At 55.5% G+C, this 15,665-nt stretch overlaps 1 protein-coding gene across 1 annotated transcript in view; it reads right to left on the reverse strand.

Annotated features, from left to right (window-relative positions):
* Window positions 1-1,570: 1,570 nt before the first annotated feature.
* Window positions 1,571-15,665, reverse strand: part of UMODL1 (uromodulin like 1) — a 66,108-nt gene continuing 52,013 nt past the window's right edge. Inside the window, exons 17-21 of the mRNA XM_023238703.2 lie at window positions 15,326-15,562; window positions 14,964-15,123; window positions 11,837-11,921; window positions 6,221-6,423; window positions 1,571-2,759 (exon numbers count right to left, since the gene is read on the reverse strand). Of these exons, the coding sequence (XP_023094471.2) occupies window positions 6,242-6,423; window positions 11,837-11,921; window positions 14,964-15,123; window positions 15,326-15,562 (664 nt within the window). The 3' untranslated portion in view covers window positions 1,571-2,759; window positions 6,221-6,241. The remainder of the gene's footprint in view (window positions 2,760-6,220; window positions 6,424-11,836; window positions 11,922-14,963; window positions 15,124-15,325; window positions 15,563-15,665) is intronic.

Genomic DNA, 15,665 nt, shown 5'->3' on the forward strand with positions numbered 1-15,665 from the left:
TCCCCCACCCAGCAGACACCCGGCATCCTGAGTTGTGGGGCCAGCCTGGGGCACCCCGGTTCTCTTCCACACTCCACAGGCCCCCCAGCCCTGCCTGACCATAACCTCCCCAGCACTTAGACTTGGAAAGATGTCCAGGCTACGTTCAGGCCGGAAGCACTTCTACTCTGTGGCACAAAGGCTTTCCTCCCCCACTCGGCCATTTCTCCGGCTTTGCTGGAGCCCCGGGAACCTGCGGGAAGCGGCCACCGTGGTCCCCACCGGTCCCCACCCGGGAGTCTCCAGGGAAGCCTGGTCCACTGGCTCATTCCCTGGGGGCTCCATTGCACAGACTGTTTCCTGGTGTGGCTGTCTTTTCCCTCCCAGACACAGAGAGAGAGAGGAGAGGAGGCGTCCCCTCCCTCAGCCGGTCCTGGTGGAAAGCAGGGTCCCCTCGGGCGGGGGCCACACAGGCGCAGGGCCAGTGCATGGAAATAACCGTTCTCCATCCTGAAAGACCGGCGCCGTTTCCCAAGCTGTTTCCGGGACCCCCCGGCCCCACCCCAGCAGAATCGTGTCCTAGGACCCCGAAGCCCTGCAGAACAATTTCAGATTCCCCTTTGTTTGCAGGCAAAAGGCTCAAATCCAGCAAGAACAGAACGAGAACTAGGGCTCTGGTTGCAGGAGACACAAAGGGACCTCCCACCCTGGTCTGCAGCTCCATCTAGTGGCCGGTATGAGGCAGTGCAGGCCGGGTAGAGGGTGCACAGGAAATACAGGTGGTTCTCACCTCGCCTGACCCTTGAGCGCAGAGAGGGCATCACAGCCTGGATCCCGGGCTGGGAAGGACGCGGGACTGCAGGTGGTGTCTCGATGTGAGAACTGCTAGGGACCCAGAGCCTGAGCCAATCGAAGCCCCCCACCTTGGTGAGCTCCTGGGTGATCTCTCCACGGCTCAGAGGGACTCAGTTCTCAGGTCCTCGAAGGCTCCCATGCCTCACCAGTGAACCAACTAAGTCTTCTCCGGGGCAGCAGAAAGAGCCTGAACTAGGAGGGAGAAGATCTGGGTTTCCACCGTGAGCTGCTTGGAGCGGTGGTTTAAAATTTTAGCCTCAGTTTGCTTGTCCGTAAAACGGGACCGGGGACTCGTAACTCGTAGGATTGTTGCAACAATCAGATGGACAAGGGGAGAACGTTCGCGGTCACGCTCAGGTCCCACCGCAGCCCGCGGCAGGAGCAGAGCAGGAGCGGCGACCTTTCAACCAGACAGGCTTGGGTCTAACGCCAGGACCCCACTTCCTAGCTGACTGCGGGAGGGTCACGTGATGTCTCCATTTCCTTGGCTGTAAAGTGAACATAGTCATGTGGGAGGCTTGTGAGCCACCCAGTCACGGGTCTTGAAACCTGGGTTGACTGAAACGTTTATTGCCTCTCTTCAAGGCAGGCGAGCGACAGGTATCGGGTCAATATCACAACAAATGGGTGCAGACACGTTCCCGGTGTCCCCAGAGTGCCCGGCACAGCACCGTGGACTCAGTGATGCCGGGTAAGCCCGGGAGGCGACTGAACCGAACAAACGGCACGGTCACAGTTCAATGTCACATGCGATTTATTCTACTTGTGCAAAATCGGTTTAGCCACATGTTGTAATGTTAGCCACATACTGTCATGCTTTACTGACCCTTGAGAATATCCACTAAATCAAAACACTCGCATTCTCCAGATATGAATCGCTGTTAGTTACACTCAGCAAAATTAATCTCCAATTAGTTACATTCAACAAAAGTAATCTCATGAATTAAAGACCATGACCACCTTGTAATTCTAAGTTCATCGAGGAAAAACGCGATGCTTTCAGGTGTTAGCTACCGAATACAATCCAATTTGTTTCACATAAAGTAAAAAAGCACGATCCGTCAGTATGGTGTAATGGAGAACATTCTAAGGTAAAAATTTAGATTCTACACCCAGTTCCTTATTAATTCATTTTGTGGCCATATGAAAATGACTCACCCATTTCTTCTCTGCTTTCCCATTGTGCAATGGATAAATAGTACCTCTCCTGGGGTAAAATTATATTTTTAAATGGCTGTGAAAATACTTGGAAAAAATATAAAATAGTGAGTATGTGTATGTATATAATGTTATTTCTACTTATAAAGATTTTCATATTAGTGGAGTGTCTTTTGAGTCTCTGTTGTGTAAATAAAAACAATGTCCTGGAAAGGCAGATGTTAAAGAGCATATATGTCCACTAAAAATAACATTAGCAGTGCATTTATGACTGACCTATTGTTAAAAGAACTCCAAGTGCACCGTCAAATATCTTTGAAAATGTGAAATATATATATATGACAGAGCGTTGGATGAATGGATGGCTGAATGGATGGGTAGCTACGTGACTGAGTGGATGGGGGGATGGGTGGCAGGTGACAGATGTCAGTGGTGAGCAAAACCAGAAAGGACCACTTGAGCCGGTTAGGAGGGTAAAGAGTCTGGGGGCTGTGGAGGTGGTTTGGGTGATGGCAAGGCTGGATCCAAGCTTGTTTGAAGATCCCCATGCCTGGGGCATACCCCTCACCCCACCTCCCACTCCAAAAGCTCTTACATCCGCCTGGTGGGCATTGCTTATCTGGGACCTACACAGACGATGGGTCTCCTGGGTCAGTCAGAGGCTGTGTTTTCACCACCCCCGGGACTCATCCAAGCTCTGGATGTGGGACAGAGCAGGTTTCCGTTGATGCTTCATGGATTAAGAACCGAGGTTGATTCACAGCCACCTGCATGGAGAAGGAGGTGACCAGGGTCAGTGCGCACGCCGGAAAGGAGAGGTTCGTGCAGGAATACCCCCCGAGCCTGGGTAGTGTAGGGTGACCATCACCCCGAGGACAGGACTTCTACGCTCACTGGATGGTGAGAGATTGTGCTCGAATAAAAGGGCAGCGGCTCCCAGAAGGCACAGAGGAACGGGGACCATGGCGGCTGGACTGGTCTCCGGTGAATGGGGCTCCGGTGAATGTCAGCACATAGGTGCGCCTGGCCCGGACACCTGAGCCGGACGACCACACCCTCGGGGCCTTTGTGCCATTGTCCTGTCCGCGGAGGACACACTGAGACTCGGGGCTCCCGGTGCCGAGGGCCGCGCCGAGTGCCAGCCTGGTGGGGACGGTTTGTTTGATGTTTTTCAAAGAGCACATTTTTGCAGGAACTCGAGACCCAGTTAGAGATGTCCTTCACTTGGGAAACAGAAGCCACGGGAGAACAAGAAAGGATGAGAGGCCAATTTTCCCTCCGGTGTGTTTTCATTTTAGGTGGGGAGGACATCCAGGGTCGCCTGGCCCCCACATACCAGATGTCCTCAGAAACTGAGCAGGACAAACGCTGGCATCCTTGTTGGGATTCACGTGCTAAGTATTCAGTAAGATTCACTGAGATTCCCTTGGAACTCTATCCAGGGAGGTGACTGGCCTCGTGTGCTGGCCCCGCTCCTACTCTGCCCATCTGAACTGCAGTGGCTCCTAGAACTTAGATAATGTGCACATATGCTATCAGGTCCTGGAGCAAAGGGGCCGCGGCAAAGCAGAGGCGTGATCCCTGCAAAACCAGCTCCTGGAGCTCCCCTAACGAAGACGAAGTCACGCGGAAAGGGACGTCGCCCCGTGGGGGACGTGTGCTCATCTGGCCTCCGCTGTGTGACTCAGAGCGTTCACTTGAGCTCTCTGGGCCCGATTTCCTCATTTCAAGGATGGAGCTCCTATCAACCACACTTTGCTGGGTTGGTTCAAAGTCTTATCTCAAGAGAATAAAGAGCTGAATGTGGGGAAGGTGGCCTTGGCTGGGGAAGAGCCTGAGGAGACAGGGGCATGTCCACATGACAGTGTCCCCTGATGGGGGACAGGATGCAATGGGTCAGTAAGCAGAAGGGTCTCCATGACTCAAACTGCGTGGGCCCCAAACCAGAGAGAGACTAGAAGGTGCCGTGCTAAGGAGTCTTAGTTATAACCGAGTGTCGTTGAACCTGAACCACTGCCAGTCACCCACATGCTGGGGCCCTCGGGGTGGCAGAGAGCCCTGACCAGTGGGGGCAGCACCTGCATCCCCAGGGGCTTCAGGGCCCCAGGAGGGTTCTTCCTTCGGACCACAACACTGCTCCCTCCACTGCTGGGCACCATGGAGCCCCAGGGAGAGAATTGTGGATTTCTCAGATAATTGCTAAAATACAACGTCTCCGGGTCTCCAACGAAAGGAAAAGCCAAGGGGCCTCATTCTGAACACCTGCCAGTCACGTGCACGCCAGTCTAAGTCACTGGAGCTCCGCGGCTAAAAGAATGGACCCCAGACCCGAACCCCAGCTCTGTCCCTTTCTAGTTACGTTCCCAGGACATTCCTTCACCTGCCTGCCCCAGGTCCCCAGCAGTAAAAGTGGTAATAACACAGCCTCACGCGGTTGTTGGGAACCTGAGGGAGTTAACTTGTTTACAGTGTTTAGGAAGGGTTCTCACGCACCCACACGCTCAGCACTCCTGGGTATTTGCTAATATCGGTAAGAAACAGGGTCCTTCCCCAAGAGCCTGCTTGAGAGGGGAGAGAAAGAAACCCCGATGAGCTATGGGGTTGCTAAGGGCGTGGGGAGAACGCAGCTCAAGTCTGGGGAGTGTGCGGACAGAAAACCCCACTGAGTCTGGGGGGAAGCTGTCTGCTGTCGGAAGGATCAGGGCCCCGAGCATTGAAAGGGCAGAAAAGCATCCTTCTGGCCAGCCAGCGGGGGGACGATGAGGACGTGGTTGGTGCGGCCGTCCCAAGCCAGGCATCACACACTGTGCCGGGCAGGGAGGCCAGTGCCGAGGCAGGACTGAGGCCGGGGGTCAGGGGGAGCTGAGATTCCCTGTGGGACGTCCCCCAGCACCGGGGACTCAGTGTGGCCCTGGGCAAGTCAGTCCCACCGGGGAATCTGCCATTTTCCCAGTGGAAATTCCTACAGAGTGGGCTCTTCTCACGCGATGGGGATTGTGAGGGAGAGAGTGAGACAGAAGTGAATGTCCCCTGCTGGGAGAGGTGAAGTAACAACCCGAAATCCTTGTTCGGGGCCACCTCCCGAGTCCTTAACTCCTGTCAGGGGAGGGAGCTCCCTGGCAGGCCAGAGGGGCCAGAGACACGCAGGGGACTGGGCGCAGGGGAGGGGCATAGGGGAAGGGTGCAGGGGAGGGGTGCAGGGGAAGGGTGCAGGGGAGGGGCCTAAGGGAAGGATGCAGGGCAAGGGTGTAGGGGAGGGGAGCAGGGGAGGGGAGCAGGGGAGGAGTACAGGTAGGGGGTGTGGCTAAGGGGGTGTGGCTAAGGGTGGTACCCAGGATGCCTTGGGGCAGCTCCAGGGCCCAGAGCCGATCTCAGGCCACCGTCTGTAACCACATGGAGTCCGACAGTGTTTGGAGGCAGCAAACGACAGCTGCCAAACGTGGCCTGTGATTTTTTCTCTCGAAATCTCAAAGCCTTTACAGAAATCCCAGGCCCGGGCGATCCCCCCTACAGGCCGGCCCTAAGAAAACGGCACTCCTCCGGAACGAGCGTCACCCGTCTGTGATGAGCTGTATTCGGGCCCAGAAGGAGGTCCAGGCACCCGTGACCGTCGTGGCTCAAAAGAGCCACTTCACGCTCGGGGGTGCAGGTACTTAAAACCACCGAGAGGACACGGCAAGGCAGAGGCGTGTGCCCATCACATCATCCGGGACACGAGGCACAGTTCGTGGCGAGGGCAAGGCTGTGGGGACACGGGACAGAGAGGAGTCGCGGATTCACTCAGCACTCAAGGTGCCAGAGGCCGCCAGGGGTCTGCCCGTCCTCGCCTGGTTCCTGCCCTCTGTGCGCGTGGTACCGCCGTCACCCGGCCCTGCTACAAAGGAGGAAAAACGAAGAAACCAAGGCGCCAGGGGCTCGGGGACTCACCTGGGGCCGCCCGGGAGCGGGGGGCACAGGGCTGGCCTCGGAGGGGCACCGGGGCCGGCTCTCGTCTCGCCGCACCCCCCGGGGGCTCCGCGAGGTCTGCCCTTGTGCAAACGGACAGAACCTGACCTGGACAACCGATGGCCCACTTCCCCTCCTGCAGCTTCGGGGGCTTTCCGCTAAGGGGCACGGAACGTGCCACCGGCCACCCGCCGTTCTCCAAAGCCCCCAGCACACGCCGTGTCGTCTCCGCCAGTGGCGAGGGTAGGACGCGCGCATCGGAGGCGCGTGGCTCTTCACCCACCTGCGGGCCCGCCGGGACCGCCTACCCAGAGAACACCTGGTAGCCGAAGTCGTCCGGCCCGGCTCTGAAGCTGTATTTGCGACTCATTCTCTGGTAGTGCACGAGGACAAGGGCAGCCGCCCCGGCCACCACGGCGAAGACGGCCACCACGATGAGGACCAGGTAACCGGCTCCCAGGCCCGGCTCCGCGCCTGGACGCTCACCTGCAGGGAACGAGACGGATACAGCTGTGAGGTCGGTCCGCCCAGACCGGGAGGGACGCGTCTCCGTGGGCCGTGCATCACCCGTGGCCCCAGCCCTGCGACCTCACGGTCAGGGTGGACCGGAGGGCTTAGGACGGATTGGCGATGGAGAAAGCTCGCCACGGAGTCCGCCGCTCGGTGACCTTATTATCGGGATCTGACTGACCCGGAGCACCGTGCTGTGAGGCTCCGCACGGGCCCGTGTACGTGTGGGTTTCCGAAGGGGACAAAGCAGGTGTCCCAAGCCTGAGAGAGCGGGCATCAGCCAGGACAGCTCAGCCCGCCCGGCGTTCTGGATAACTCCTAGCCCCCCGGGGAGTGACAGGGCCCACGGTGCGGGGAGGTTGAGAGCTCGGCTGCGCGTGGAGACCTGGCTGGGCGCTGGAGAGGAGCGCGGGCCTTCCCTGGACCCCGAGGGCCAGTAAAAACACAGGAAAGCACGGACCCAAAAAAGTTGGAAATGGGGACTCGAATACTCAGGCACCCATGTTCATAGCAGCATTATTCACAACAGCCCAAGGGCGGAAACAAGCCAAGCGTTCATCAAAGGATGAATGGATAGGGGCGCCTGGGTGGCTCAGTCGGTTAAGCGTGGGACTTTGGCTCAGGTCATGATCTCACAGTTCATGAGTTCGAGCCCCACGTCGGGCTCTGTGCCGACAGCTCTGAGCCTGGAGCCTGCTTCGGATTCTGTGTCTCCCTCTCTGTCTGCCCCTCCCCCCACTCACACTCTGTCTCTCTCTCTCTCAAAAATAAATAAACATTAAAAAAAAAGGATGGCTGGATAAACAAATGTGGTCCATCCACACAACGGAATATTGTCTGGCCACAGAAAGGAACAAAGTCCCAATGGGTGCTTCAACATGAAGGAACCTCAAAACATCATGCCTAGCGAAAGGGGAGAGTCACAAGGGACGGCACACAGTATGACCCTGTCTATAGAACTATCCAGGAGGGGCAAAACCAGAGGCAGAAAGCAGACTGGTGCCCGGCTCTGAAGGAAGGGGACAGGGAGGGACTCCTAATCGGTGCGGGGCCACCAGCCGTCCCCACCCCCAGGGGAGAGAACTGCTCACCCCCGTGAGGAAGTCGGGGTGCGTGGAGTGCAGTGAGAGTGAGTGGGACCCACGACAGGGCACCTGCAGCAGGAGCCAAAACCACCCCTGCACCACGTTCACCTCCGTCCAGTCCCCCTGCATTGGGGGTGTCCACCTGGGTGACAAGGGACACCCGAGAGCCTGTCTCCTGTGTGGTTGCCGAGGTAGATGTCACTCTGGGTCTCCAGGGCATAGCACAGGTATGCAAAGTGGTCCGACAGTGGCATTGGGGACCCCTCCTGGCTGCCTGGGACAGAGGCAGACATATCCTCCAGAGGGAAGGGTGCGCTGGATGAGGCTCCGGGGATGCGTGCTGGAGCCACATAACCTCCCAAGGCGCCCAGACACCGGACGGCCAGTTCCCCGACAGCTGCAGGCTGGCCCCTAGACCCGGCCTCTGCGGGTGCTATAGCGGGCGCCTGGCCTCCTCCCGTCCTCCATGCGGGGGCCGCGGTGCTAGCCCGAGCAGGGGGACCACACTGAGGATGTTGCAGTGGGAGAGAGGTAGACCCCGCTCACAGTGGGGCCCAGGGCGGAGCCCGGATGCAGCCTCCGGGGACAAATGAACCTGTTTGCTCGCTGCCTGTTTCCCCGGGTTTCCGTCACCTGTAGCCGAACGCTCCCACCTGACCCACCGGCCCAGAGCTGCTCTAGGTGGGGTCCACAGGCCAGCACGGTCCACCGGTTGCTGTGGCCCCGCAGTGGTTACCAGTCTACACAAAATGGAGAGCAAGACATGACCCTCCCCATGGGAGAGGGAGAGACCGGTCACGTGGCGGGAGTTGCATGCGGGGCCCACAGTCGGACCACCTGTCAATCTCTTAATAAAGCACTGGCCCTTCACCAGGATGGCTTGAGAAGCCTGCACCGCGGGCAGGACGGTTGCCACGGTCACTTGGGGTAACCCACACAAACAGTCATTTTGCAAAGACACTGAGTGATCAATGCTTCGGTGACGGGGACCCAGCCCCTGCTGTGGGAAAGTGATGGAGAGCCTCTAAGCACATGTAGGGAACCCCCAGCTCCTCACTTCCGGGCAGCCCCAATGATGATTCCGGACCCTTCCTTCCGGGACATTTGTGCATCCGACAGACATCACCTCAACCTTCTCTCCCTCTTTGTACAAAGCAACTCTAGCGAGGGAGGACTAATGAGTGATCTCGCGAAGCAAATGGCCATGGAAGAGTTCCCGGAAGGAAATTAGAATATTGCGATGCTAACATTAGATGTCTTGGCAGCACGCATTCCGGAACAATGCCCACGGATTCCTCCTCAATCTCACCAATGCGCAGTGCTACGTGCGTCCTCCAGAAAGATACGTTGAGGTCCTGACCCCCTCTACCACAGAACGTGATGGTCCTTGCAAACGTAATCAGTGAGGGACTCCTAATCGGTGCTGAAGCAGGAGAGGCTCTGACCCAATGGGACCCATGTCCTTGTAGGACGGCCATGTGAGGACACAGAGGCACCAGAGGAACCCCACGTGAGGACAGAGGCAGAGCTCCAGTAACGAGATCCTGCCAGCCAAGGAGAGCCACAGCAGCAAATGCCAGAAGCTCGGAGAGCCGGAGATAGATTCTCCCTCACTGCCCTCGCGGGACCCAGACCTGTCGACACCTTGATCTTGAACTTCTGGCCTCCAGAACCATGAGGTGCTCAGTCTGTGGCACTTAGTGTCCTGTGGCCCCAGCCCCAGAAAACTAACACGGGGGGGGGGGGGCGGGGGGCAGAGCGTGGGTGCACAGTCAGGGGACAGAGTGTGGGCACAGGGTGGGAGGGGGGCAATCCCAAAGAGATTTGTCTGCCAGTCTATCCCACCCCTGCAGTCCCCAACAGTATTTCTGTTCATATACACAATTAAAATGCAAAGTTTCCACGAACTGGGAGATTCCATGTTTCTAAATGACTTTTCTGCACATTTATATGGCACAATTATGGAGCACACAAGAGCTAATAACACAATGAGAAAGAACGATGCACCAAAGGAATGATCCTTGTTTTTGAGCCTGACAATTTATACCCTCATTATATTTGGTGTTCTCTGCAATGGTTGTTAGTTGATGCTCTACTGGCTACAAATGATAACAACTAGCACTTATCCGGTAATTTCTATGGACAAGGCACTATATGAAGTAGAAATTAGTACTGTTCCCACTTTATAGATGTGGGAAATGAGGCACAATGTAGTATGCCCATGCTGCAGAAAAAAAGGAGAGTGCTGGACACATAGTAGGGATATATGCCTGCCACATAGACAGATGGAATAATGAATAAGTGGGTGGATGGATGGATGGATGGATGATGGGTGGATGGATGGTAAGCAGATGGATGGATGGATGGTGGGTGGATGGATGGATGGAAGGATGGATGGCTGGCTGGCTGGATGGATGGAAGGATGGATGGATGGGTGGATGGATGGGTGGATGGATGGAAGGATGGATGGGTGGATGGATGGATGGATGGATGGATGGATGGATGGTGGGTGGATGGATGGATGGAAGGATGGATGGGTAGATGGATGGATGGATGGATGGTGGGTGGATGGATGGATGGAAGGATGGATGGCTGGATGGATGGAAGGATGGATGGGTGGATAGATGGATGGATGGTGGGTGGGTGGATGGGTGGGTAGGCGGGTGGATGTATGGAGGAATAATGGATGGATGGATAGGATCCAGAAGACTCAGGAATTTTCCCAAGACCACACAACTAGAAGCATGAGAGTCCACATTCAAACTCAGATCTCCTAACTCCAAGCCGAGTGCTTTTTCCACTCCAGTAGTTTCGACATTATCTATAATATCTGTGAATAAACAGGAATCCCATTTCTATAAACGAGAATGCAATTCACACATATTGTCTTTCGTATTAGGGCTCCTGGTCAACCAGTTCTCAGCAGGTTAAGAAATGAGGAGGGTAGGAGAAGATGTGGTCCCAGGATGGGCCCTTCAGCTGCCTGATGACCAGTGCAGACACCAGAGCCCGGAGCCCAGCTCCAGAAACTCCGAGTTAGTGGGCCTAGGACACACCCCCAAACCTGGAGTCTTTTAAATTTCACAAATACTTGGATGAGAGCCAACAGTTGAGAATTGCTGGCCCTTCTCTTACTCCCTCATCTTACTTCCTAAGCCCTGATCAGCATTCGGACCCCGGCTCACATCCCGCATCCAAAGCCCAGAAGTTCTTGTGCAGGAAAATATGGAGAGGCAAGGAGGGCCATCCAAGTAGGGAGAAAAGCAACAAAAAAGGAAAATCGACTAGGATTACATTTAGCTGCAAACGGGAGAAAAAGCCAAATAGCAGTGACAAAGAACATGGAAGTTTATGTCTTTCTGGTACAAAACCTGGAGGTCGGAGGTCTGGCCTGACCTGGCTGCCTTGTTGAAAGGTGTCCTTGGAAATGGGGCTCCTTCCGGCTCCTGTCCCCATGGCCCTCCCCTGGGGTCTGAGAAGGGGGATGATGAAGAAAGGGGAAAACAATGGCCTGAGCCCCTGGGGAGCTGGCACTTGACGTCCATTTGCATTTCATTGGCCAGAACTTACTCATAGGGCCACACTCAACAGCCAGCTTGACTGGGAATTACGGTTTTCATTCCCGGCAGCCAGCTCAAAATGGGGTGGGTTGGGGGTGGGCGTGGGGTTCTATTAGGATGAAGGGGCGAACCGATATTAGGGGACAGCTAGCCATTTCTGTCTTCGTACCCAAAGCACGCCATTTCCCCCAACCAATTTTTTTTTTGAAAAAACAATGAAATCAATCTCAAAGGAAATAAAATGTCTTCCTGGAAAAATGATTGCAGCCTTTGAAATGACATGGAATGTAATTGGCTTGTGGAAGTTTTACACCAAGAGAGAAAGCGATGTCATTTTTTTATTTTTGCATCTTCCGAGTTAGCCAAGCCCAGAATAAACAGCTTAGGCATCACCTGAGTTCCTGTGGCCCAACAACCCATTCCGTGTGTTTATCCAACAAAAACACATGGCTCGAAATACTGCTTTATCTAAGGGTGTGCTGACATCCTGAAGCCCCAGCCTTTTCTTCTGCAATGTGGGTATGACAATGGCCCCTCCCTCCCGGCCACACTCTGTAGGGTGATGGACTCAATGCAACCCGGGGAAGTCGCTCTCAGCGGCCAGCAGCTGTTATGTCCCCTGTTCCCGAGTCTGCTGCGGAACATCCCAGGTGCTCTGGCTCCTGGGGGGGGGGGGGGCGGAGTTGTGGCTCCCACGCTGGTGAGATGGGACTCAGGACTGTCTAAACCAAGTCACCAACTAACCTTCAGACCGGACGAGGGGTCCCCAGGATGTCTGGTGTATGGTGGATGCCTCGCTGCTTCTCAGGGACTTGACGTCATTGCAATTCTGTTGTTTTGAAAGAAAAGAAACTTCGAGTTAGTCGAGCAGAACTACTGAGTTCGGAGACAAGTCCTGACCGTCGGGGTGGTACCCTGATCCGTACATTCTATCTGGCTGGAGACAGCAAGTCGAGGGTGGGTGAGCTCAGACAGGGGAGGGACCTGGGGGCCTGGACCGCCTGGATCACAGGAGGAATCGAGGTTCAAGAGAGCAGCCCGCTGCGCCTCCAAGCCCTGGCCCCTCGGCCCCTCAGGCCCTCTGTCGGCGCTGAGTCATTTGGCATTCTCCATGGCCATGGCCAGCTGCAGCCGCCTGCTCCTTTCAATGCCTCTGCCTTGCACGAAGGTTCAGGGACACGGTGGAACCTTCTTAGAATACACCTGCTATGGGCTGCATTCTGCCCCTCTAAAAGATGTTGACCCCCTAGCCCCCGGTACCTGTGCATGTGACCTTATTTGGAAATAGGGTCTTTGCAGATGAGGAGAAGGTGAGGTCATTAGGGTGCGTACCTAGTCCAACATGACTGTGTCCTTGGGGAAAGGGGATGTTGGACACAGACACAGACATGCACAGAGGGAAGATATGAACACACAGGGAGAAGCTGGGTCTGCACCCCAAAGGGAGAGCCTGGAATGACTCTCCCTCGCGGCCTGAGGGGGAGCCAGCCCTGCCCCAAGGCTGATCTTGGACTCCCCGCCTCCAGGCTGTGAGAGAATGCACTCCTGATGTCTCAGCTGCAGCTGCAGCCACAGAAAAGCAGTCAATGCCTCTCCTAGGAAAGCTGGGAAAGGAAGGCGTGAAGCCATATTATCAAGAATCTGAGAACCGGCCCCTCCTTACAGAGCTGGTTGTGGCTATTAATACTCTTAGTATGTCTGAGGGGCTCTTGGAGCCTGGTGCAGGGTCATGCACACCCCTAGCTGGCAGTCATCCGGGGGTCTGTGTCCCTTTCAACCTTTTTTTCTGGAAGATCTACTGTGTGTGAAAAAGTGACATCAACAAAATTGATGTTCCTTGGGTTTCTTCTCCTATGCGTGTCCCGTGGATCCTCGGAGGCTGGTGACCTGGGGGCGGGGAGGGGGACTGTAGGGGTTCTGTGAGCAGCACAGAAACAAGCCCATTGCCCAGAGATGAGGCAAACACACAGCCCCTGAACCCAAGGCCAGCAGAGTTCTCTATACTGTCCTGGGAGCAGACCGCATGTGACAGTGAGCTCACATCCTTGTCTGTGGTGTGAACAAGGGCTCTCAAAACTCAGGACTGCAAAGCATATTTCACATTCAAAGGTCTACGGAAATGGGAATGTAAAATTATTCATTATCCCAAATTCATGCACATGAAAATTAAAAAAAAAACCCCTCTTATTAAATATCACAGTGGCTGGGGTTCAGTAGTGTTCCCTCAACGTTACTAAAAATAATACTGAATTAAAGCAAAGTTTTTACACCTGAATATGCATTAAAGCACCTGGAGGAGAAGCACCACTGCATCATGGCCACGAATGGATGGGATGGGATGGGATGGGATGGGATGGGATGGGATGGAATAGGGATGGGATGGGATGGGATGGGATGGGATGGGATGGAATGGGATGGAATAGGGATGGGATGGGATGGGATGGAATAGGGATGGGATGGGATGGGATGGGATGGGATGGGATGGGATGGGATGGAATAGGGATGGGATGGGATGGGATGGAATAGGGATGGGATGGGATGGGATGGGATGGGATGGGATGGGATGGAATAGGGATGGGATGGGATGGGATGGGATGGGATGGGATGGGATGGGATGGGATGGGATGGAATGGGATGGAATAGGGATGGGATGGGATGGGATGGAATAGGGATGGGATGGGATGGGATGGGATGGGATGGGATGGGATGGAATAGGGATGGGATGGGATGGGATGGAATAGGGATGGGATGGGATGGGATGGGATGGGATGGGATGGGATGGGATGGAATAGGGATGGGATGGGATGGGATGGGATGGGATGGGATGGGATGGGATGGAATAGGGATGGGATGGGATGGGATGGGATGGGATGGGATGGGATGGAATAGGGATGGGATGGGATGGAATAGGGATGGGATGGGATGGGATGGGATGGGATGGGATGGGATGGGATGGAATAGGGATGGGATGGGATGGAATAGGGATGGGATGGGATGGGATGGAATAGGGATGGGATGGAATAGGGATGGGATGGGATGGGATGGAATAGGGATGGGATGGGATGGGATGGGATGGGATGGGATGGGATGGGATGGGATGGAATAGGGATGGGATGGGATGGGATGGAATAGGGATGGGATGGGATGGGATGGGATGGGATGGGATGGGATGGAATAGGGATGGGATGGGATGGGATGGGATGGGATGGGATGGGATGGGATGGAATAGGGATGGGATGGGATGGGATGGGATGGGATGGGATGGGATGGGATGGAATAGGGATGGGATGGGATGGGATGGGATGGAATAGGGATGGGATGGGATGGGATGGGATGGAATAGGGATGGGATGGGATGGGATGGGATGGGATGGGATGGGATGGGATGGAATAGGGATGGGATGGGATGGGATGGGATGGGATGGGATGGGATGGAATAGGGATGGGATGGGATTGGATGGGATGGGATGGGATGGAATAGGGATGGGATGGGATGGGATGGGATGGAATAGGGATGGGATGGGATGGGATGGGATGGGATGGGATGGGATGGGATGGGATGGAATAGGGATGGGATGGGATGGGATGGGAATGGATGGGATAGGAATGGAAATGGAATAGGAATGGGAATGGGATGGGATGGCCAACATGTGGTACGACATCTGGAAGGATGTAGCTTAGCCAGCTAGCTGCAGAGTCCTCTGTCCATGGGCTGACTGCCATCCACACCTCATTTCACACCTTATGCAGAGTGTGCTCCCAGACCGGGCCCCAGAGCCGCCCAAAGCCTGGGCTTCAGATAACAGAGTGGCCCTCCTCAGGGTGATCAGGGGCACAACTCAGACACAAGGTTAGAGAAGTAAAACACCTACTATTTTGCACGTGCTTCCAGGGGAGTCCATGCAAATACGAAGCCTGCAGTGCAGGTAGACGATGGAGTTGTTGATGAAGGAGAAGATTTTCAGCTTAAACTGGGCCTTGCTGGAGTCCCCGTTCTTGATCACGTTCGTGTGTGTGTTGGGGATGGGGCAGCTGGGAAGGAAGGAACGTGGCTCATTAGTGAGGAGCCGGCCTCCCATCCCCGTCCCAGATGGGCTTCCCGGCAGAGCCTCTGACTGCACCCACCGTGTCTGCCATCACCCATGGGAGGCGAGGACCGCCACCCTCCGGTCCCCCAGGGACGCGGCCCCCAGATCCGTGCGTGTCTGGGAGGCGGCCCACACCCGACACCTGCCTGTTGTTAATGAAGCCAAACATGACCGGGTCCCTGGCGTTGCTGGATGGTGTCGCCCAGCACTCGGTCAGGACCACCTTGAGGTTGCTCTTCTGTTTATAGAGCCCCACCTCGATCTTGACATCATCACTGGCAGACACACTATAATTTCGAGGTATAGGGGAGTCCCCAATAAACAACCGCATCTCGGTGACAAAACTGCCAGCACCATGGAGGTCCTCGATGATGGTATAGACCCTGCAAGAGTGAGTGGTTTCAGGAGGTGCGCTCCTGTGACCCCACCGTTCCCATTGCTCCCCAAAAAGCAACTCCAAAGAAGTATGGAAATAAAGGAAGACCG

Source organism: Felis catus, chromosome C2, assembly GCF_018350175.1.
Source record: "Felis catus isolate Fca126 chromosome C2, F.catus_Fca126_mat1.0, whole genome shotgun sequence".
Taxonomy (NCBI): domain Eukaryota; kingdom Metazoa; phylum Chordata; class Mammalia; order Carnivora; family Felidae; genus Felis; species Felis catus.